Source organism: Colletotrichum jinshuiense, chromosome 9 (genome assembly GCF_051148585.1).
Source record: "Colletotrichum jinshuiense chromosome 9, complete sequence".
NCBI classification, from domain to species: domain Eukaryota; kingdom Fungi; phylum Ascomycota; class Sordariomycetes; order Glomerellales; family Glomerellaceae; genus Colletotrichum; species Colletotrichum jinshuiense.
In genome coordinates, this window is record NC_139316.1 from 3,272,854 (window position 1) to 3,295,123 (window position 22,270).

At 58.3% G+C, this 22,270-nt stretch overlaps 5 protein-coding genes across 5 annotated transcripts; 2 read left to right on the top strand and 3 right to left on the bottom strand.

The window, feature by feature from the left end:
* Positions 1–5,651: 5,651 nt before the first annotated feature.
* On the top strand, positions 5,652–8,615 carry EsH8_IX_000857 (uncharacterized protein; the record flags this gene model as incomplete). Its single annotated transcript, XM_083267193.1, has 1 exon — positions 5,652–8,615. The coding sequence occupies one exon, from the start codon at positions 5,652–5,654 to the stop codon at positions 8,613–8,615; it is 2,964 nt and encodes a 987-aa protein (XP_083130758.1).
* Positions 8,616–12,400: 3,785 nt separating this feature from the next.
* On the top strand, positions 12,401–14,687 carry EsH8_IX_000858 (Alpha/Beta hydrolase protein; the record flags this gene model as incomplete). The annotated part of the gene is made up of 2 exons (XM_083267194.1): positions 12,401–13,365; positions 13,487–14,687. The coding sequence occupies 2 exons, from the start codon at positions 12,401–12,403 to the stop codon at positions 14,685–14,687; spliced, it is 2,166 nt and encodes a 721-aa protein (XP_083130759.1).
* Positions 14,688–15,316: 629 nt separating this feature from the next.
* On the bottom strand, positions 15,317–17,344 carry EsH8_IX_000859 (2EXR domain-containing protein; the record flags this gene model as incomplete). Its single annotated transcript, XM_083267195.1, has 1 exon — positions 15,317–17,344. One exon carries the CDS (start codon positions 17,342–17,344, stop codon positions 15,317–15,319), a length of 2,028 nt encoding a protein of 675 aa, XP_083130760.1.
* Positions 17,345–18,679: 1,335 nt separating this feature from the next.
* On the bottom strand, positions 18,680–19,387 carry EsH8_IX_000860 (anthrone oxygenase family protein; the record flags this gene model as incomplete). Its single annotated transcript, XM_083267196.1, has 3 exons — positions 18,680–18,960; positions 19,075–19,239; positions 19,318–19,387. 3 exons carry the CDS (start codon positions 19,385–19,387, stop codon positions 18,680–18,682), a joined length of 516 nt encoding a protein of 171 aa, XP_083130761.1.
* Positions 19,388–19,926: 539 nt separating this feature from the next.
* On the bottom strand, positions 19,927–21,734 carry EsH8_IX_000861 (Zn(II)2Cys6 transcription factor; the record flags this gene model as incomplete). The annotated part of the gene is made up of 4 exons (XM_083267197.1): positions 19,927–20,347; positions 20,538–20,797; positions 20,877–21,462; positions 21,601–21,734. The coding sequence occupies 4 exons, from the start codon at positions 21,732–21,734 to the stop codon at positions 19,927–19,929; spliced, it is 1,401 nt and encodes a 466-aa protein (XP_083130762.1).
* Between the last annotated feature and the right edge of the window lie 536 nt (positions 21,735–22,270).

A 22,270-nucleotide genomic window follows, 5' to 3' on the forward strand; every position in this document is an offset into this window, starting at 1 on the left:
CACCAATCAAGTCTTGTTCTGCCATAGCCGTAGACCGCCAAGCTTTTGCTCTTGACGAGATGGAGGGGACGAGGAGGGGAAGAAAATAGCGAGAGAGACCTCTGAGGTGCATGAGAGGCGTGCCGTGCTGCACGAACTTGGCGCCTTGAAGCTTATCCCGGGTAGTGTCGATGTTAGATCAGTCGACGGGCACACCACAACGCAGTAAAGGCGGTGTCTCTGTCGCAATGAATGTAATGCCGGCAAGTCGACTGATCAACGCGGCAGAATCACGCCTTGATGCTACCTCTCCTGCCGTCACTCTCACGTCCACGCTCACTCCCAACTCTAACGAGTTTAGAGCCCGCCCCAAGTTGGATAAGATAACCCGCACTCCCTGGCTCTCCAGAGGATGTTCTGCGTTGCCACGAATCAGACCTTGCAACCGCAAATTGCTCCCCACGACATCCCGAGTCAGGGCTGCTGTGTGACATGGGAGGCAATCTGGCAGCAGGGCGCGCGCCGCTGTTCGCGGTCAAATGCCGACAGGCAGATCGACCTGCTTTACCGCTCTGCGCCTAGCTCCTTTTTTTTCCCTTTTTTGCTGTCTACACTATGCTCAGGACCTGGGGACGAAGTGGGGGTCGATACGGCACCTGAGGCTGCAACTTGCCAATTACCTCTGTCGTGACTTGTCGAGCTGGTGGGAGAGGCCTGTTGACGGCCGGGGATGGGCTGCTTTGTTTTGTTCATTTTTGGACATGTCCCTCCTCCTTTTTTGGCGTAGTGTACCGCTACGACATGCTGATCGGAGGATAATTAGCTAATCAAGTGGGTATGGCGGCAGGAAAAGCTTGACCCTGCGAGGGACGCCGAGGGTCAAGGAGGTGAACAAGCGAGCGAGTTCCCTCCTTGTTCGAACTCTTGTGTAGTGTATATCGTGCGCCCCGTGAGTTCCGTTGGCTTCGGGAAGGGTGTAAGGTTGAGGTTTGTTGATTGGGGCGAGGTTTCGGAAGCGGTCAGCAGTCGACGCACCGTTCCATGGGCTTCAATGCTCGCCGGGTCGCTCGGAGAGACGAATAATGGTTGACGACGGGCAGACAGGAGGCGCGCACTGTCTCAAAAATTATTTTCCATTTTTCTGGGGGGTTTTTTTAACCCTTCCAGAAATCGGTTGTCACGTTTCGAGTCAAAGGGGATCGTCGCCGCCCGAGAAAGGAGACGAAGACAGGGGCGCAACAGAGAACAAGACCGCTTTGTCTAGAGCCTGCGACGGGTCGAAAACAGCGATGCGGATCGGGCTCCAGCCTGGTCTATACATTCAATAGCAGTCGTCAGTCAAGTCGCAGTTGCAGGGCCTGTCTGGCTCGCCTGGCCTATTGTGGGAACGGTTCGGGGTGGATTGCCGCCGCAACAGACTCAGCGTCCAGATGGGTATGCATGCGGCATTCCTCTGCTGTACTGGCCGAGGATCGACGCAAGAATTTAACAACACAAGACCTATCGCCATTCTTGATAGGAGGGTCACAGACGAGGAGATGCAGTAGCAGCACGATGTGCATATATGTGCGTGCGTGTGTGTGTGTGTGTGTGTGATGGTGCGTTGTCAAACTCGAGATAAGACGAGACCAGTGTGCATTGCTGCATACAAGTCTCTGTCTCCCTCTCTCTCTCTCACTTGACTTCCGCCGCCGTCGAGTCGCGGGCAAGCTCCAGCTCCACCGACGATGCTCCCGTCCCGTCAATATTCTGCTCAGTTTAGCTTGAAGCCATGGTAGGTAGCCACGGCGAACCGCTCCATTCCATACAATGCCAGTCCTGAAATTGGACGACGTCCCGTTTGTGTGTTTGGTTGCACTCCCTAGAGGTTAGCGCTGGCCCTGCAAAGTAGTGTAAATAAGCCGCTAGTGCACATGCCATCGTCGCCATACCATACCATAAGCATCATGCTTTCCACTGTGCGAGGGGCTCAAGGGGTCATGGCTCCTGTTTTGCCAGGATTCTGTGGTTTCGTGCCCACGCTCCACGCCTCGTGCCTCACCGATGGGCGGTTTGACGCGTGCCTCTCCCCCTGCTTGTCTGCGTCCCGATGTTGATCGTGGGAGGTCAAGCCACCGAGCGTCAGGTAAGAGAGAGACAAAAATACATGGTCCGGACGAAGCGGGCACGTTGGCGGAGTGCTCAAAAGGGCAATCTGAAGTGGCGTTTGGGGCGAGTATATTTCCGTCGGCATAGCAGTGTGTGATGTGGAGCTGGCACTGGTGATCGTCGCTGTTTGGCTGGGGGATGGTGCTGGGCATTGCCAATTGGCGATGGACTTCCAAGCTTCGGCCGGGGCGGGCAGGCGATGGCTGTCTTTCGAGTGTCCACGTGCCTCCTTTTTTATAGCGATGGGAGATTTGATTGCGCGCGGGGGAGGGGGGATGCAAGAGGTAGATGCAGGCGGGGGAGAGCCTGGTCTCGTGGCGACAAGGAGGTGGTGCTGTAAGGTGTGAGGTGAGGGTAGGCAGAGTTGCTTCGACATGTGCGATGACGACGGCGGATGGATCGTCGGGGCCGTAAGGCCGGCCGGCCTCTTGCCAGACAGGAAGGAAGGATACGACGGGGACAGGACAGGACTGAGCAGGCCAGCCAGCAGGCTTGTCGGTGAGCGGTGGTGGGGGAGCAGGCATCAGTTGGCAGGCCTCAAAGGGCCTGGCTGATGAGATATTGGCCTTGGTTGTTCCTTGGTGGCATGGCTACCCAACGAGGGAGGGCTGCCCATTAATTATGCATCGTCGGTGTATTGTGCTGGCGTGATAGCATCTCGTTTCCCGGCATGAGGATGAGGGCGCTGAGTCAGTTTGACCATGGCATACCGCAGAGGCTGCGCACACTGCGGTATCCGAAGAGCAGTCCGACAAAGCAAAAAGACATGGCGGGCAGAGAGGTTGGCAGAGCAGAGGCATGATCCCAAGAGGCGGTGTCGTCTATTCTTTGCCGTGGGCCGGGTAGCAACGCGAGCAGCGATGATGGATGTTGCGGAGGATTGGCAACATGGACAACGGTCGATGGAGAAAGCCGTGAACAAGACGAAGAAGGGAAATAATTAGACGACGGGGGGCCGAACTATGGACGAAAGAAGAAAGGAGGGCGGCGACGGCGGCGGCGGCGCTGGACGGGGATGTGGGATGTACATGGCAGCAGAGTAGGGGTAGGCAGCTGGGCGGAAAAGCCAATCTAGTGTGGTGTGGTGTGCAGGCGGCAACTACTACCGTAGGTACTGTGCGAGGGGAGGATGGATGGATGGATGGATGGTGGGCGGATGGCCATCGGTGCAATTAGAAGCGCAAATAAAAAATAATTTAGAGTTGGAGTTATGACGAACGGCTGTTCCATGTGAAGAAGGAAGCACCGCACCACGCCGCACCACACCGCACGGAAGGCGCAGGACAGGGCGAAGGAAGCAACGAGGGGTCTCACGACACGGACACTTGACAGCAGCTGCTTGACAGGGCTCAACGGGACAGGCCATGTCAGGACAGGACAGGTCAGACATACGGCTTGGGAGGTCGATGGACGGGCAATGAATGGATGATGGCGAGAATCAAGCAACGAAACGAGGAGAGAACAGCATCTCGATCCTGCCGCCGCGCTCCCACCTCCCAGGGTGTTTACTTACTTACTGCCTCTCTCTGCCTTGCCTTGCCTTGCCTTACATTACCTACCTTGCCTTGCTTTGTCTGCTTGCCTTGCCCTGCCCTGCCCTACGACGGATACTTTCATGCAGGATTTCTTGCGTGTTTTCCGTTCCGCCTGGATCCATTTTGTGCCAGGGCCTGGGGGCGGCGGCGGCACAAGTAGCAGCAGTAGCAGCAGCTCTTCCATGCAAAGCGCCGCTGCATATCGCGATGCCACCCGCCGCCAGAGGGCCTCGAGCTGCCGGGAAGTGCACAACACGGACAGGAGGAAGAGGCGCCGGGGGCTGAGAGACACCACCTCGCAGCTCCGTCCAGTGGCTTTCAGGTGAGGAGCTGTCCTCCCTGCTTCTCCGTATCTCTTTCGGTCCTCTATCCTCGCAATGCCGTCGTCCCCATTCATTCATCCATCCATCTCTCGTCCCCAGCGCTCATCTAGCTGCCTCAGCACCGCGGGCCCCCCTGTAATCTTACTCGACCTCCGCTACTAGCCACCTAGCGTAGTAGTGTAGCAGACCTTGCCCTACCCAGCAGTGTGTGTTGTACGAAGTAGACCCGGTACTTTGCATGTATGCGCCCAGCGTTCTTCCCGTCCAGTGGGCTGCAGCGGAGCGGTGGGCAACGGGACTGCGCTGCATCTCATTCCCATTCTCCCATGATGCCACCCCCGGCGCTGGCGGCTGGGTCGGTCGGGGGGTACCCCAAGGTACAAGCATGTTGGGTGAAATTGCCCCTTGAGCTAGAAGCGATTTGGGCCGAGCAAAGGTACTGCCCAGGTCCAGATCCGAGATCCTGATCCTGATTCTGATCGGGGGGTGGAGGGGAGAGGGGGGGGAGAAGGGGGGGCAGCAGTGGGGCCGTCTTGAGCGAGGTGGACCACTCACAGCCCAGCCTCGGCGGGTTCTTCCAGGCTGCCCCCACCGTCTTTGGACCCACACCTCATCAGGAGAGGAAAAAAATGGAAGAGTACGTACCGGCAAAGCAGCAAAAGGGTACGTACCCGTGCATGGAAGGCCAGACAGTGCGGGCTGGGACATCCCGCACCATCCGCCATCCCTGTTCTCGTCCTTTTCCCGCGCATTCTTTTTAAAATAAACTTGAGGCGAGGCGCTCCCACTCCCACCTCTGCTATGCTATGTACATGTCCCGACACTGGTCCAAGGGGGAAGAAATAAGCCACACGCACCCTGAACCAACACGCCCAGTAGCAGCCTTTCCACGAGAAATTCTGCCGCCTGCTGCTGACACGCTACGCTACGCTACTGCCACCGCTGACTGTGACCGACTATCTGACTGACTGACTGACACTGACTGGCTGGCTGCGTTCAGCATTCATTCAATCATTCATTCGTTCGTCGACCAGCACAACATCCCTCGCTGCAATCACTGCACAGCATAGCATAGCACACACACCGCATAGCAGCGACAGCGAGCGAGCGAGAACCAGCCGTAATTCCAAGCCAGGTGCCAGCTCGGCTCTGTCCCGAACTCGTCCTGCCCGCCCGTCCTTTGCGCACCGTCCTCCACTGTCACTTTTTACCTTATTAAATGCCTTAACGCTTACATTACCTACCCTACCCATTCATTCCACCTACCGAACCTTTCCCGACGCGAGTAATCCGTCTTACCTTTACTTTTCCTCCACCACCACCACCACCACCACTACAACCGCACAACATACCTCCCGTCCCAGCACCGAAGGGGGAAAAAAAACAACACCTCAAAATCATCACCACCGCCCCTCTGGTCCCTCCATCTCCCACCCCTCAACCACGCATGAGGCCCCACGGAAATCCCCGGAAAATCTGCGGCTCTGCGCTCTTCTTTGCGTCGACGGCATAGTTTTCCTACCACACCAATCCTCCCGGTCGCCCTCGAGACGGGATACCGATCCCCCCTCCCAGCATCCAGACCAGTCCAAGTCGTGCTGCTGGCGCCCCCCGACCTGCCTCTCAAGGCTCCCGGGTCGGCGGACAGCAGATATAGGTGCAGCGCATGCCTCGTGCTTCCAGCTCTGCGAAGCGACAGCAAGGCGCCGCCAACCAACGCGATACCAGGCACGAAAATGGTCTGGTAGGCCCCGCGAAGCGACTCGCCAACAAGAAGAGTCAGCCGAACCTCGACGCCTCTGCCCGGACTCCCGACCAGAATGCTGCTACCTCGGCCCTCCCCTCCCCCCTCCCCAACGGCCTCTCCAACGGAAACCCCAAGAACACCACCGTTGCTGCCGGCCTCGACAACATGGCCCCCGAACACCACCACCACCACCGAAACGGCGATGCCGCTGCCAGGCGGCCCTCGCTGGGCGAGTGCTCCGAGACATCCTCCTCCGACTCGCTCTCCTCCAACCTGGCCAACGGCGTCGTTGACGCGAGCCACCGCCAGATCGACGTAAACGCCACCAAGAACGTCGACGTCCACCGCGATCCGGGTGGCCCCGTCGAGTTCGCCGCCACCGTCCTGCGAGCTCTCCCCCTGTACGACACCCTCGCCATCCTCATCCTCCTGATGCAGGTCCCGCCTGTCGCCCTCTCCGGCATCTACATGGTCTTCACCTTCCTTACCTTCGTACCCCCCGTCACCACCAGCTCCGGAATGAACATCAACCTGGCCGAGATCTTCGACTACAACTCCACCATGCCCTCCCTCGTCACCGTCCTCTGTATGGACGTCTTCATATTGCTGGTCTGGCTGTTCCTGTGGCCGCCAATGCAGCTCGCCATCCTCGACTTTGCAAAACCCGTCATCGCCGCCACACTGGGCGGCGGCTCCAACACCAGGGAGGGCGCCTCGAGGAGCGTCACCACCTGCTTCTTCCTCGTCATAGGCTCGCACCTGCTACGCGGCTCGAGGTTCCACTGGTCGCGGGCCGCAAAGTTCCTCCCTGCCAACTGGCGGTTCACGCCCGACTCGGACGACCCGTTAGAAACCTTCACCCGCGGCTTCGACAAGAGGGGGCCGCACGGGTGGATCAAGAGCGTCCTGGCCATACACATTTTGACGCAGGGCATAGTACGATACATCAGGGAGTGGTATTTAAGAAGAGAAAAGGGGAGCGCATCGGCACACGGCATAACGGACCCGGAGGCCGGCAAGTCGTACACAAACGACGCGGCGACCGAGACCGGGTTCGCGACGCCCGACAGCGACACGACTTTCCAACAAAACGCAGCAGTATCAACCACAAAAAAGAAGAGAAAACAAAGCACGCAGGTGCGCCTCCAGCAGCCGCTGTGGGCGGCCCTGGCGAGCACCAAGATCGTCATGGTGAAGGAGTACGAGTTATCGCACGCGACCTCCGAGTCCGCGGGCTCCAACGCTACCGACATTCACAACCTGGGGAACGCCCCGTTCGACAGCCAGGCCGAGCAGGTTTGGATCTCGTACATCGGCCACGACGAAGTTTGCTTCAACACCAGCCACTTCCCCGACAGCCCCGGCGCGGCCCCCAACGGGCACGTGGCGCGGCCGGCGGGCGTCGACACGGCGAAGCCCTTCTACGTCCGAGTGAACAACGCCTTTTGGCAACCGACACGCATCTTCTGCATCCAGGACGCGCGGCAGGACGAGCAGCCTGGCCAGCACAGGTGGTGCGGCGACATTTACGGGCTGCGGCCGCTGTCCAAGTACGTCTGCGAGTTTGTCGACACCCACACGAACCGAGTCATCTTCTCCACCAGCATCCGGACCTCCTTCGCGCCGAACAAGGACCAGGAGGGCTCCGTCAACCCGCCCGTGAGCACGCCGCAGTCCCTGCGGCCCGACTCGCCCGCGACAACGCTCAAGAGCACGATCAACGCGAACAACGAGCGGCTGTCGGAGGAGAAGGCGAGGCTCAAGACGCTGCGCAAGGAGTGGAAGAACAAGATCGCGTCGCTCAAGAAGGAAAACGAGAGGCTCGACAACGTGATCCAGTCGGCGGGGGGCAACGACGACAAGCACAGGCAGAAGATTATCCAGCAGGAGAACACCAAGGCCCAGTCCGAGAAGGAGATTGCCCAGCTCGAAGCGGACCTCAAGGCGTTTGAAAAAGCACCAGAGGGATTCTTGGAGCGCAAGAAACAGACAGAGAAGGAGTGGTCTGCCGAGAAGGCCGTCTTCGACGCCGCGTCCAAGGAGTTCAAGGAACACAAGGCCGGCATCGCCAAGGCTGTAAAGGCCAAGGAGGACGAGCAAGCCGGCATGCAGACCAAGCGGAACAAGATTGCGGCGCGCATCGCCAAGGTGGACACGGAGCTCGGCCGGATCACGGACGCCAACAACCGCGGGCTCGACGAGGCCGAGCGGAGGCGGCAGGCGCGTACCGCCTGGCAGGCGGAGACGTCCATCATCGAGAACAACTTCCGGGGCAGCATCGCCGACATCAAGGCGACCAACTCGCTCAAGCAGGAGCAGGTCAACGCCCTGCTGCAGCAGCTCCAGGCGTACCACGAGCACATGAACTACGCCACCGCCTCTCCCATGCCCTTTGAGATGCCCGAACGCCACCAAGCCCCGCCCCAGGCGACGCCCGCGTACAACCCCGCCGCGCCCGCCTGGACGCCGACGTCGGCCGCGGCCTCGCAGTACCCGGCGCCGGCGGCCTCCATGTGGCCCACGGCAACGATGACGGCATCGGGCTCGGCGTTGCCGCTGCCCGCGTCGTCGCTGCAGGCCGTCTGGGGGTTCCCGCCGCCGCACATGAGCACGGTGTCCCTGAAGGCCAGAGGCCGTTCCTCGTCGATGCTTAGTGACATCTCCGGGTTCACGCAGTCCAGCAACGGCGACGACGACTTCCTGTCCCTCAACAACACGCCGGCGCAGCAACCCATGGCGCAGCGCACGCCCGTCACCTTTGCCTTTACGCGGCGTCAGCGCAGCGACGGCGCAAGGTCGGGCGGCAGCAGCGTCCACAGCGGGAGCGGCAGCGGCAGTGGCAGCGGCAGCGGAAGCATGCGGGACCCGCAGAGTCCGATTTGAGGTTTCCAGAGTGTCTGTTTCTTGTTTTTGGTAGTCGACTTTTTTGGTCTGGGCTGGGAACGTTGTTTGCCATATTGTCCACCCCCCTTGTAGCGTGTCTCTCGCACGCCTTCACACCCTCGGCCTGTGGGCCTCTCCCGAATCGGGACGGGCCATGTCGAGCGAAGGTAGCCAGCCGCGGCTCGGAACGGATGTCGGTAGCGATCTCTCACGAAATGAAAAAAAAAAAAAGTTGTGCCTTTGTTTAAAACCGTTGCCCAACTTGACTGACCCCTGTGATTTGGTGACTAGTGATTCGATGTGCAGTGACATGTTGCCCGCAGTTGCCCGTAGCTCGGTAGTTGAGGCAATTTACTCTCATCTTTTGGTAATTCTTCATTTCTCTAAACTTGCTTATTATTTCCAAGTATTTTTCCTGTATTTCCATTTCAGCCTCTCAGTTTTTGGGTTCATCTTTTTCTTCTTTTTTCCCAAATTCCTTTATAGGCCATAGGCAGCGCGCATCGGTTCGCGTCCCGCCAGCCGAGCCACTTGTAGAGGTGTGTGTGTGTGTGTGTTTGAAGTGTAGTGTAGTTGACCGGTGGGAGAGCGAGTTATGTAAGTGTCGGGGATAGATTAGGAGGGGGGGGGCACTGCATCCGTCGTTCGTCTCATGTCTTGGCTCGGCATCGGCACCGCCCCGGCAGTTGGTTTCTTGGTCCTTGGCTCGGAGGCCCGGCGTCAAGCTTTTTCTTCCTCTCTAGGTATCTTCTTGCCATTCTTCAAGTTTCCCCAAGGAGGAGGGGGGAGGGGGTGGGGGTTCGCTGTCGATAGACTTGTGGCTAACCGTATGGTTCCGGCGGGTCACACCCCCCCTTCCCCTTCGGAACCGGGCTTCACTCGACTTCACGTCATGTCGCGATATACGACATAAAGCAGGGTAAGGTTTGAGAAGGCATAGGCCGAGATACTTTCGCATGGGAGCGGGCCGGCTGCGGCCGCGAGTATCTAGGCTTTGGCATAGATGGGTGACTGAGTGGAGGATAAGAGAACGCAGTTGACTATGAGAGAGGTTGAGAGAGAGAGAGAGACAGCAGCCGAGGGAAGTCTTGCCGGCCCCCGCTTCATGAACGAGGCTGATGACGGGAGCATCACGACACGGCTGTCGAGTTCGCTGCGCGAAATATCGAGAGGGTTGAGGTGTGGCACGCGCGGCACCTGGAACTGGGGCTTGGTTGGTTTCCTGGAAACCTTGCCCGCATATCACGTCTGCGGGCATTGTTTTTTTTTTTTTTTAAAAATGTTTTTTTCCAGGTTTTCCCGAATCGTGACCATATGGTGTTTTACGGGGTGGGACGTGGGGCTCGCGCAGAGAGGTCCAATGGTGACAATGCCGGACGGATGCAGATGCAAGAATGGGAGCAGATAATGGCTGGGAGGGGGGGGTGTCAGTCACCTACCCTCGATTCTGAGTCACGAAGCTGGACTCCTCCGCTCTCACCCCCGGCCAGGTCGCTCACATGCTCTGCAGAAGAAGAGGAAAAAAAGATGGGAAAACAGTTATCATGGCCCCATACATCGAGTATATTGCCCGCAGATGGACCGCAGTAGAACCAAACGGCGCGGCAGGGAGAGAGAGGTGTGTGCAAGGGGCGGAGAGGAAGGCGGCGGGCTTGCGGTAGCGTCGTTTCTCGGCGGCTACGCGCATACGGGGGGGGGGGGGACTGATTCGGGCTCGAGTTGGGTTATTGGTCGGATGAGGTGGGCGGTGGTTGGGGAATTATTCTTTTCCAATCTTTTTTTTATTCGTAGCAGCAGCAGCAGCAGTAGCGCCAGGCTCTCTTGTTTGAGCTGCACGAAGAGCATTAAGCATGAGACAAGAGACAGCCGAGAGGAGCTTGATTTGCCCGGTGTCGACTGGGGGACGAGGGGAACGAATGCCTTGCACTCGCCCAATGGATAGTTTTGCAGGAGATGGTTCCGAGAGGGGGCATGAGTGGTTGTGAGAGGATTCGCCTCCCCCAATGAATAAATGCTACCCAGAAAACCACACAGCACGAGATAGCGCACCTCCTTTTCGAGTGGTGCCATCCAAATGCAGCGAGGCATCGCCTGTTGCCGGCTACGCGAGGACGGACGGTGAGTGGGAGGGGGGATCAGGAGGCGCATCGGGGCCTCGGGCTGGCGGTGGTGGGGCGATGCCGGTTGGTCCCTGCGCCAGAGGCGGACTGGGGGAAGGGGGGAGGGGAGGCTTAGCACGGCGGGCGGGCGACGAATCAGGGGCGCGGGACCGGGATGCGCTGCGAGGCCACTAACGCCGGTACGGAGCGCACTTTGCTCGGTGCGAGCTGCTCTGGGCGTACCATTCATTCCACTCGGGTGCGTCCGTTACAGCAGAAATACTTGCGAACGGGGGGAGGAAAAGAGACGCGAGCCCTGTCTATGGATGGTAATCAGGACGCCGGGGCTTTAGCGCACCACTGCGAGCCCCCCCTCTCCCCCGTCTACCTGGGATTCTCGGAGGGCATCTCGTGCGCGCCGCAGGGAGAGCGGCGGGCAAGGGAGCGAGCGAGCAAGCTTCTTCAGTTCGTGGAGGAGGGTGGACTCTAAAAGCGACACATGACGACCTTTTCCCTCTCTAAACTAATGCCCCCCCTCCCTCTCCCGCTCCATCGGTGGCACAGCTCGAGGTGGCCTGGGCAATCTAATATCTATTCTGTGCCCCTCGATCCCGCGTTCCCGTTTCCCATCCTTTCCAGAAACTGGTGGCCTTGCATGTTTTCGGTTTCGTCCCTTTCAAGTCAAGCCCTCCACTCGGCCGGGAACATCCCTCCAAGGCGGCCGAGCCTCCCCCATCCGCGCGGCTGATCGCCACCGAACCCGACCGATCCTCTCTCGCTTCGCAGAACCACCGCCCCGTCCGTCCGTCCCAGCACCGAACCTCCAAGGCAGAGAAGGAGAAAACTGGAGGGGTGCTGCGCCCGTGGCGTTTCTATTCCGGCAACGACACCCCTGGGGGCGATCAACGGGCATCCCCAATTATTGTTGATTTCCTACTGCCCTTTTTGTTTTATTTTTACGATACGAATACGTATCTCTACGCTACTGCGTTTGATATCCCGATTCGGGACGAAAGCAAAAAAAAAAAAAAGTCCGTAAACCCGCGGCGCCAATTTATCTGTTTCGGGCTCAGCTGCGCAAGGTCCAAGCTACTTGCGTTGCGGCCTCTGCACTCCCGTCCCATCGGCCGTCGAAAACCGAGAGCCGAAGAAGAATTGCAAGGCAGAAAAGAGAAATCCTGTCCTACCCCGTTCCCCCAGAACGCCTTCCCACGAGGACACGGGGGTTCACAGGAAATCGCACAAACGGGACGCCTTGCTCGTGTCGCCCATCATCCCCCCCCCTTCCCTCTCTGTGTTTCCCTACCCTAGCCATCGCAGATCGCCTTGGCGGGTTCCTCGTGCCTGGCGGAATTCTGCTGCGCCTCTCCCTGGAGCCCTTTACACACGCCCTTCCCCCCCGTTACCCATCCCAGGCCGAAAATCTTGAGGGGAATCGTTATACTTTCTCTCTTCTCTGTCTGCAATCCACTCTCGTGCAGCTGCTTGGAGAAACCTAAACCACGGCCACAACCGCCCGCGCGCCAAGACAGTTCGTGGACCAGGACCACAGCAAGGGAAAGGCTCTAATTCAACGCAAGAAAAAATCTAGAGGATTGGGATAGGAAGAGACCCGGGGAAACAGAAGGCGGTGTAAAGTAAGAGCCGGGGGAAAACAGGGCGTGAGGGTTGGATGCTCGCCTCGCAATGGGTTTCTTCGACCGGAAAAGGGTCAAAAAGGCCAGCCCCGAGCCGGCCAAGCCCGCGCCGCTGCCGGCCAACGCCAACGCCGTCAGCCGTCCACCGCCGCCGCCGCCGCCGCCCTCGAGATATGCCACCTCGACGACGCAGACGCCGCCCTACTGGCAGCCCCAGCCGCCGCACCAGCAGCACCAGCTCCAACAACCCCCGCCGCCATACCACCATCCGCAGCAGCAGCAGCAGCAGCACCCGGCCCAACAACCGCATCGCCCCCAGGGCTGGTCGCAGCCCTACCCCCAGCGCGCCCAGTACCCCCAGCCCATCGTCGTGAACCAGCACTACTACCTCCACCCGCCGCCGTCCCACCTCGCCCTCCCCGCCCCGCCGCCGCCCTCCCAGAACAGCGGCGTGGGCGTCGGGCCCTACTCCCACGGCACCGGCACCGGCGCGGCGCCGGCATCCCAGACGTGCCCCCTCGGCCTCGACAAGTTCACCGGCTCCGTCGCCAACATCGCCAAGGACTTCGCCTCGCCCCAGTTCTTCGACGAGCCCAACTTCCACCCGCACGCCACCCAGCTCATCAACTCCACCGCCGCCTGCGTCGACCAGATCTCGAGCTGCTTCAACGACGTCATGACGCTCATCGACCGCGAGGGCATGGCCGGCCACGAGAGGGCCCTCTTCACGTACCAGCCCGCCCCCGCCGGCGCCAGCACCCCGCCGCTGCCCGGGTCCGGGTCCGAGGGCGACAGGAAGAAGGGCCGCGGCCGCGACCGCGGCGGCTCCGGCGGGAAGGGCGGCGGCTCCGGCTCCGGCTCGAGGAAGAAGAGCAGGGACCCGTCGTCGACTTCGGCGGCGCCCAAGGGGCAGAACACGGCTGTGGCCGCGACGGCGGTTTCCGGCAGCTACTTTGCAAAGGTCGAGATGTACGCCAACGCGAGGTTGCCCATGAACCTGCCCCCGCTGAGATTGTAAGCACTCACCTCGCAAAACCACACCCGTTGCTCATCGCTGTTCTCCGGGATGAGATAGCAGTGAAGGAGGAAGAAAAAGGAGTGAAAAGAAAAAAGAAACATGTGCTGACACACACAGATACATGCCCACCTGGCCCCTCCTCTGCATGGCCGCCCGGTACGCGGAGCGCGTCTACGAGCACCCCAAGGGCGCGGAGCGCGACGCCCACGTCAGCGCGGACTGGAAGACGGGCACCAAGGCCATGGTGATCAAGTCGGTGCCCATGGACCACATGAACACCATCGTCTTCGCCATCCGCGGGTCCGCGACCTTCATGGACTGGGCCGTGAACCTCAACACGGCGCCGGCGCCGCCCGCCGGCTTCCTCGACGACCCGGGCAACTCGTGCCACGCGGGCTTCCTGACCGTCGCGCGCAAGATGGTGCGCCCCGTCGCCGCGCGCCTGCGCCAGCTGCTCGAAGAGGACCCCGCCCGCAGCGCCTACTCGCTGCTCATCACCGGCCACTCGGCCGGCGGCGCCGTCGCCGCCCTGCTCTACAGCCACATGCTCGCCACCTCGCCCGCCGCCCGCTCCGAGCTCAACACCCTGACCGCCTGCTTCAAGCGCGTGCACTGCGTCACCTTCGGCACGCCCCCCGTCAGCCTGCTGCCGCTGGCGAGGCCCGACCGCCCCGAGCTGCGCAAGAGCCTGTTCCTGACCTTTGTCAACGAGGGGGACCCCGTCGCCCGCGCCGACAAGGCCTACGTCCGCTCGCTGCTGGAGCTGTTCGCGTCGCCGGCCCCGAGCCCGCCAAAGGCGCAGAAGCACCCGTCGGGGTCGTCGTCCTCGTCCGCGGCGCCGATTAGCTCGGCGCTGGTGCTGGTTCCCGGCGGCGGCCAGGAAAAAAAGAGCAGCGGCGGCGGCCGGCTGGCCGCCAAGGCGAGCAAGATGACGCTGCGGGCCAAGGAGAGCAAGATGTCGCTCGCCCACGCCTGCAGGGAGTCCAGGGACCACCACCACCCCCACCCGCCGGCGCTGCCGCCGCCGCCGCCGCCGTCGGAGCGGGACAGGAGGGCGCGGAAGCCGGTGTGGCAGCTCCCGCCCGGCACGCTCAGCTCGCCCGGCCGGATCGTGGTCCTGCGCAGCGGGGACCCCAGGGCCGGGCCCAAGGACCGCAAGACCGTGGCGGAGCGGCTGGACGAGGGCGTCGTCGCGCAGACGGCCTCGGACGAGGACCTGAGGGGGGTCGTGTGGGGCGACCCCGTGTGCCACGTCATGAAGCTCTACTCGGGCCGCATCGAGATCCTGGCCGTCGGCGCTGTCACCGGGAAGCACTGAGGGGCACGTCCTGGGGCGAAGTTTGGAAACGAGGCGACGACGATGAGGCGGGGCGGGACGAGGGGATTATGGAGTGAACGGGTTGGGCAAATGGTAGGCGTTTTGGGAAAGGGTGATACCATTGCTTTTATTCGTGGTTTGGCTTTTTTTCTCTCTCTGGTTCTGGATACCATTTGATGAAGAATGACATGAATGCGATATGAGATTTTCCTTTGGATTGTTAGTTAGAATGCATTTCATTTTACAGTTAAGAGCCTAATAACGGGAGACTGCGGATGACTGGGCCTCACCTGATTTGGGACAAGGAGAGCAGCGGTGCCCGCCTCTGAGCACAAGCGGCGGCACAACCCAGGACCACGCCCTTTCTACAGCTAGAAGACTTGGCAACGCGATAGGCCGAGATGGGGACTCTCAGGGCCGGACAGGGAGGGTTGTTGGGAAGGAATAATCTCTTCCAAATGCAAAAATTGATTAATCGTCCTAGATCCCGATGCCAATCGTGCCGTGCTTTTCCCTTCCAAGCTATCCTGCTTCGCAGACCAGGTGTTTCCGACCCTTTATGCCCCTATGAACAAGATGAAATACATGTGTTGTTACATGAAAACGAGATGCCGAAAGGAATTGCCTCCCTAGTACTCCTCATCGCCTTCCTCGTCATCAGACCGGCCCTCGTCCGCCATGTTCATGAACATGCCATTCTCATCGTCTTCGTCATCTTCCTCCTCATCGTCGAGGTCTTCATCGTCGTCGACCACGCTGCCCTCGGAGTCATCCTCGGGCTCGGACTCGATGGGGTTTCGACGGCGGTGCGCCATGAGTCGCTGGGCGAGAGACGCCTTCTTGGGCGGTGCCTGTGCTTCTTCCTCTGACGTCTCTTCTTCCTCCGAGGAGCCATCTTCGTCATCGGACACCGGGTTCTGACGGCGATTGCGGGCGAGCTTCTCGGCAAGGGACAGAGGTGTCTTCCCGCCTGCTTGATCATCGTCCGTTTCTGAGCCATCCTTGCTCTCATTTTCACCGACCTCGGCACCACCTTCGTCTTTATCTTCATCCTCATCCTCGTCTTCATCCTCGTCATCCGAAGGAAGGACTCGAGCACGCCGACCGGCAGGCCGCGAAGGTTTCGCCGTCTCCTCATCCTCATCCTCCTCTTCATCATCAGACAAGACGACGCGACCACGGCGGTTGATGATCCGAGACGGCTTCTCGTCCTCCTCAACCTCGTCTTCGTCGTCGGATATGACCACTGGACCACGACGGTTTCCGCCGCGACCTGGCCCACCCGTCTCCTCCTCGTCGTCAGATTCATCATCGCCATTAGATTCTGGCTCCGGACTGGAGAACTGCGCTGCCGGGAGGCCGCCGTCAATCATCATGCCGCCGTCCTCATCCCTCTGGGGAGAGAACCCGCCAAAGGCTGAAGTCCCTCCATCTTCGTCGTCGCTCTCTAGCCGTGTATCGACCAGTAGGTCGTCCTCGTCCTCGCCACCAGACTCCCCGTCAATTGTGGCGTCGTCAATGCCGTCGCTCTCGTACTCATTCTGGTCCGAGGAGTCGTCCGAATCCTCTGATGACCCGTCCCCATCTTCGTCCTCCTCATCATCGGCAGCGGGCAAGTCTCCGTCAGTGACCCCATGCTTCGCCAGAAAGGCCTCAAATCGGTCAGCCGCATCCCAGCCGAAGCACGTCATCTGCCAGTACGCAATCGCGCTGAGACGTGAGACATCTTCGTCATCCATGAAGCTTGGTTCCTCATCTCGGATCTCGGCGATTTCCTCCATGGCGCTAGCGGCAACGGATGCCAGTGATGCTTGCTTCTCTGCAAACTCGCGATGTTTCTCGAGGTCCGGCCAGCAGTATACGAAGTGCAGATCCTCACCGGCACGGACATCTTTCTGGAGCTGCTCGACCTCGTAGCGGTTGATCTTGTCCGAAGCGCACCAGCGCAGCCTATGCGGGATGCGCCTGTCGTTGTGCCAGCTAAAGTCGTAGACGTTTCTGAGGTTGGCGAAAGCCAGGAACAAGCTCATCTCCTGGGGGTCTAGGTCAAAGCTGTCCAAAGCCAGGTTCAGGACGTTCTCCGAGAAGCCCGGGACGTTGGCGTTGTGCTTCCAGCTCTTCTTGTGGCCGTTGAGGTGAACGACGTCCCGCTGTTTGTTGAAGCGCACCGTCCGACGCCCCTCACGGATGGCCAAGGTGTCGGGGAACGCCTTGAGGGCGATCTCCCGGCTCTCGCGGTGGACGGCCAGCATCGCATCTGCCGGCGCAATCTGATGCTCCAGGACCGCGCCTTCCCAAATGACGTCTTGCTTCGGGTAACAGATCATCTGGAAGGAGTAGACGCGTGGTGAGGGGGCCAGGTCCGGGCAAAAGTACTGCCAGATGCGATGGCGCAGCTCGATGGGGAGCTTGCGGAACTCGGGGAAGAAGGCACGGGGTCTTCGGCGCCGGTTGTCCCCGAGAATTGAGGGATCGGAGGAGTCTGAAGAGTTTCCGTCCGAGTCGGAGTCGCCTGACTCGGAAGCCTCGACGTCGAGGAAGCCCTTGCCGGTGCCGTCCTCGGATCCCGAGTCGTCGACGGAAGTTTCTGAATCGGACGCATCATTCTGCATAAGCCCGACGCCCTCGACGGCCGATTCGTCAGATGAGTCTGGCATTTCGATTGACGCTCTCCTTTGAGACGAAAGGGTCTTTGATTGCTGAAGTTTGCCGTTGGGCGGGAGCTTGACGTTGGCGCTGAGATGAGACGCGACCGACCAATCGCCGGGGTCGAAATTTGAGGCGCGCTGTCACGTGGGACGGTACGTACTGAAGCTTAATTGCTCCCCACCAACGACTTCCTCACCGAGCTTTCACCTTTCATATGCTGCCTTATTTCATAACCATTCCCAGTCTTTTTGACTTGAGGTTTTTTATCATAACACAGCACAGCAGCCCGGGATAGCCACAGCTACTGACTTGAGATGTATGTTTTTTTCCCCTTCGAACTCTAACCGTCCTTGTTTCAAACATCGAATCCCTCAATTCTTGGTCCCGCTTTGGCCTCTGCCTCGCGGTTACATCGCTCGACGAAATGTATCTGCCACCCATCAAAGTCGTCTTTCCTCGCAACTCTTCTCTATGATTTCACAGAGAGAACCGTGCCAAGACATCGACTCGACCAAACCACAATGAAACCGGCTCGAGGCGCATTGACCAGTCTGTTTCTCGACTATCTCGTTACTTTTCCTCTTCTCCACACACCACTGGTCCACATCGTGAAGCTCCATATTCCCAAAAATCCCGCAAGCTGTCAACTCACAGAGACACAACATCTCAACATCCCCGATGGCACAATTGGCTAGCGCGTCAGACTGTTAATCTGGAGGTTGGTGGTTCGAGCCCACCTCGGGGAGATTCAGTGGTTAGATTCCACAGCTCAGTTGAGACTTGATCTTTTGCCATGTTGGCAAACATTCTCGAGAACCTAATGGAGAAGACTTTTTTTTTTTTTTTGGGGGGGGGGGGGGGGGGGGGGGGGGGGGGGAGGTTACATGAAAAGTAATATTTTTTTGATTCATTTTACGGTAACTCTCCTGTTCTCCATTCTTCATACCTCTTGTTTGGTGTGCCAATATTTGGCATCTCCTATTAGTCTCTAATGCCCGACTGTCACTTTTACTGATCGACGGTGCGTATTAACCGTGCTGTATGAAGAACGGTAATGGTGAGGAATGTGGCGATTTGGTTTCATTAGACAGCATATCCTTCGTAGAAGGGCTGAACGATAAGTGTATTTATGCTACCAGAGACTTCAACCCCTTGTGACATGGGTCGAGCGACTCAAATCACCTGGGGATGACGAGGCACGTTTGCCAGGTTTTTCCTGCCACCGCCAACCGCTTCCAAGACAGAAAGGAAACTCGAGGCGCAGCAAACTCTCCCAGTAACGCCGGTGGGCTCTTGTAAACCCCTGCTGCTGTCACTAGGATGACCACAAGGCAACAAAAGAGTCAAGACTTGAGGACTGCGGTCAGGCCTGCAAGCGCAGCAACATATGCCAGTCCTTGCCGGTGCAAGTCCAGTCTCTTCCATTCCGCTGCCCATTCTCGAACGGCTTCGTAGCTCGCACTCTCAGGCTCTTTGTCTGTCTTTTTTTCCTCCCCCAGGCGCTCGTGTTCTTTCAAAAGCTGGTCGTTGACTGGGAATACCTTGAATTGGGTATAAGGCGCCACGGCAATCATGAGGACCGACGCCGCGAGGTTATAGGGCAATGCGGGGCTCCCAAGACCGTCTAAAGACATCGGAAACACATCTGTCAGCAAGGACTCCATCGAGGATCACCGCTTCTTCTTCAAGTGGTTCCCGGCGGGACCGGAGGGAGTACCGACGGGATGTGGACACTGACCTTTCCATGCAAGAAAGCCAAAGACGGCCGATGTGCCGCAAACCATTGCGGGACCATATTTTCGACCAAAGTCCCATCCACGAAACCAATGCTTTACGATGGTCTCTTTGTCTCTGAGCTCCATGATGTTGTGCATCGCCACCTTGTCGGTTCCAAACTGGTAGCCTAGATGCCCGATGAGCAAAAAAAACAAAAAAAAAATTAAAAAATTCATCAGCAGGTTGGAAAAGGGCTTGGACGAACCTGCGAGATGTGTCACTCCCATGAGGTTGACTAGTTGAAGGACGCGAGCCCAGTCCATGTTTTCAGTCATAGTAACAAAGGTTGATTCAGCACAGGTGACTTTGCTCTAGTGTTTCGATTTCTCACTAATGTGTCTGATAAAATATTTTAGATACGACAGCGTCAAGTTTGCAGGTTTTAGAACACCTCAATAGACTTCGTTGTTGAGTCGTGGTGTGGCGTGGTTGACGTTCAATTTAACATTTCCCTATATCCCACACGGGCCGAAGCCAAACTACCTGACGTATTTGACATGCATAATCAACCTTCTCGCACCCCCCACTTCCTTGTGTTCAGGCCAGCACACTCTCCCACCATCCCACCGGTACACCGCGCCTTTTGGATCCTGGTAAATGCGGGAGCCGAATATACGCTGCGGATGTAAATATTGAACAAGGATTCCGTAGCTTCGCAGTTGACATGCCTCGGTCCGGCCTAAGCTGTGCAGTTGAGCAAAAGACGGGGCTAAGTAAGCGCTTTGTCATACAGCATCACATCAACTCCCGCAGCCACGCGATGGAGGACCACTTTGGCAGAATCTCGGTTGAACTCTTCTTTATATTTGTTATGCTACCCAATGCCTGGATTGGAACTGGCCCCTTTCAAGGGATCCAGGACAAACGGCTTGATGTTCTCGAGAAACTCTTTATCGCTCTCGGTCCCTCTTAAGCACCAGCACCAAATCGCCATACCCAGGCAGCGATCCCAGGACAGAAGCGGGACGAGGGCCTTATTGTCCATTGTTGTCGTTGCCTTCTCACACATTTTACCAATCACCAAGCTCTCGTCGTCGTCCATGTCTAGGAGCTCGGGATCGGTCGGGATCATGCCGTACCACTGTGTTGCCGGGCTGTCCCACATCATCAGCGGCAACGGCACTTTGATTCTAAGCATAGCCGGTTCGGCGTTTCGGGATATTCGTAGCGCCGGGTGTATTGTGACGAAGATGGCTTGTAGGATCAGATGGAGTTTGAATTGAAAGACGGCAAGGCTACAAACATTAGTTGCGACTCGAACAATAGGTTGATACGCAAAAGAAAAGATAAGCCGTTGTGTTGTGGAACATGGTGATTTGAGGGCATGCGGCTGAAAGATCTTTCTTGAGGCAGTAACGACTTTAACTCTTCCACTGCTCTGCCCTCGACCACCCATTGTACCCAGCAAAAGGGGTATTGACTTACCGCTGATAAAGTTCCTGGAATAGCCAAGGGTACATGCCGTGTCCGTAAACCTGCGACCCAAGATTTATTTGCGACTGCTCGTATACCCCAGTGGCTTTGAAAACCTCTAGCAACATAGCGTGTGTCATCATTACGTTGTCCATGGACTTGTCCGCCCGATAGGGCACGAGTATCGTTGCTATTAGCGTAGCCTGGAATGTCGGCAACAGCTCCGCCCGTGGGGAAAGCAGGCCTTGCCTCGATTGCTCTAGTAGGTCGAGCTGGATTGCGTTAGCCGCCGCATTATTCAGCAGTAGACAAAATGGAACCAGGAGGGGTAACGTCTGGAGAAATACTTACAAGCTTGTTTCCGGTTTCCACAAGAAGATGATCATGCAGCTTGATCGCAAGGGCTTTCGAATCTGGCGACGCCGCAAACCACAGGCCAACTGTGATTACAGCTCGCGTCAGCAGCGTATGCTGCGCGGTTGTCTCAAACATTTGCCGGTGCAGCAGCGGCCAATGGGGATGGAACTCGGTGAAATAGATGTTCTGCAGCTGCAGCCTCATTGTTTCACTCAGTATAGACTCAGGGGAAACGTCGTGGGTTTCGGGCATCGTCGTGGGCGTCGGCGGCGTGCTCGTCAGGACATGCATGCTGCTGGGCGGCAGACACGGCGCAGTCGGCTGCGGCAGGATGACGGGATTCGGTGGTGTGCAACCTGCAGCACTGGAGTTGGATGGTGATAAGGACGAACGTTCCGACTGTGATTTGCCGCGCGTCTCCGGCCATTTGCAGCATTTCCCCTTGTCACTGCATGTCGAGCAGACGGGTTGCTGGCCATCGCATCTGGTCTTTGTCCGGTGGCACGGAACGCAGGCTTGCGCCACCCGCGTTGGCGGAGCAGAAGGGCCATGGAGTACCATATGCCTGCGGAGGGTATCTCTGGGTTCGCGTCGAAAATGTCAGCAAAGAATCATAGATCCAACCAACGCCTCCGTGTTGTTGTGCACGGAAGATAACATTGCGACGACAACGGCGCAATCAAAAGAGAAAAGAGGAAAGGACATCTATCGGCCGTACCCTCTTGTAAAACTAGTGCCGCATGACGGACAGCAAAACGAGGGAGTTGCTGCATGCTCTTTTTTGTGACGCGTAAGGTGTTCCTTGCGTAGATAGGAGCGGCCGCAGCCGTCATGGTCGCAGGTGAAGGGCATTCTGGGAACCTCCAACGCAAGAGAGGAGCAGATCCATCGCACTCAGAACTTCCGGCGAGCAGGCTAGGTCTAAGAGGGGCTTCGAGAAGAGGGTCTCCTGCATGAGACAGTAGTTTGCCTGTTATGTGGTTGTGTGTGTGTGTGTGTTGGGCTGCTTGCCTGGACTTTTGCTTTCTTCCGGAGTGCGCTGGAAGCTGTGGGGCTGAACGTCCCCTCCGCGGAAGTTCTATGCGCCCAGGCTCGCTAACGATTGGTCTGCCACTCTTCAGATCATTTCTCATCGATCGATGACTCAGCAAGTGGGATACCGTTTTTGTGGATCTTCTAGCTCCGGCCCGGGGTCTCCGGACGCCGAGTGTCCATGATGTCCGCCGGCCTGCCGGTAGAATGATAGTCAGCAACAACGGAGCGACCGGTGATGATGTTGAATACGGGTATTGACAGAGAATTGCTATAATAAACGGCGTATGACGCCGTTCAAAGGCAGCGACCGAGGCTTCATCACCACACAATTTGACTCAAGTGACAACCACGCG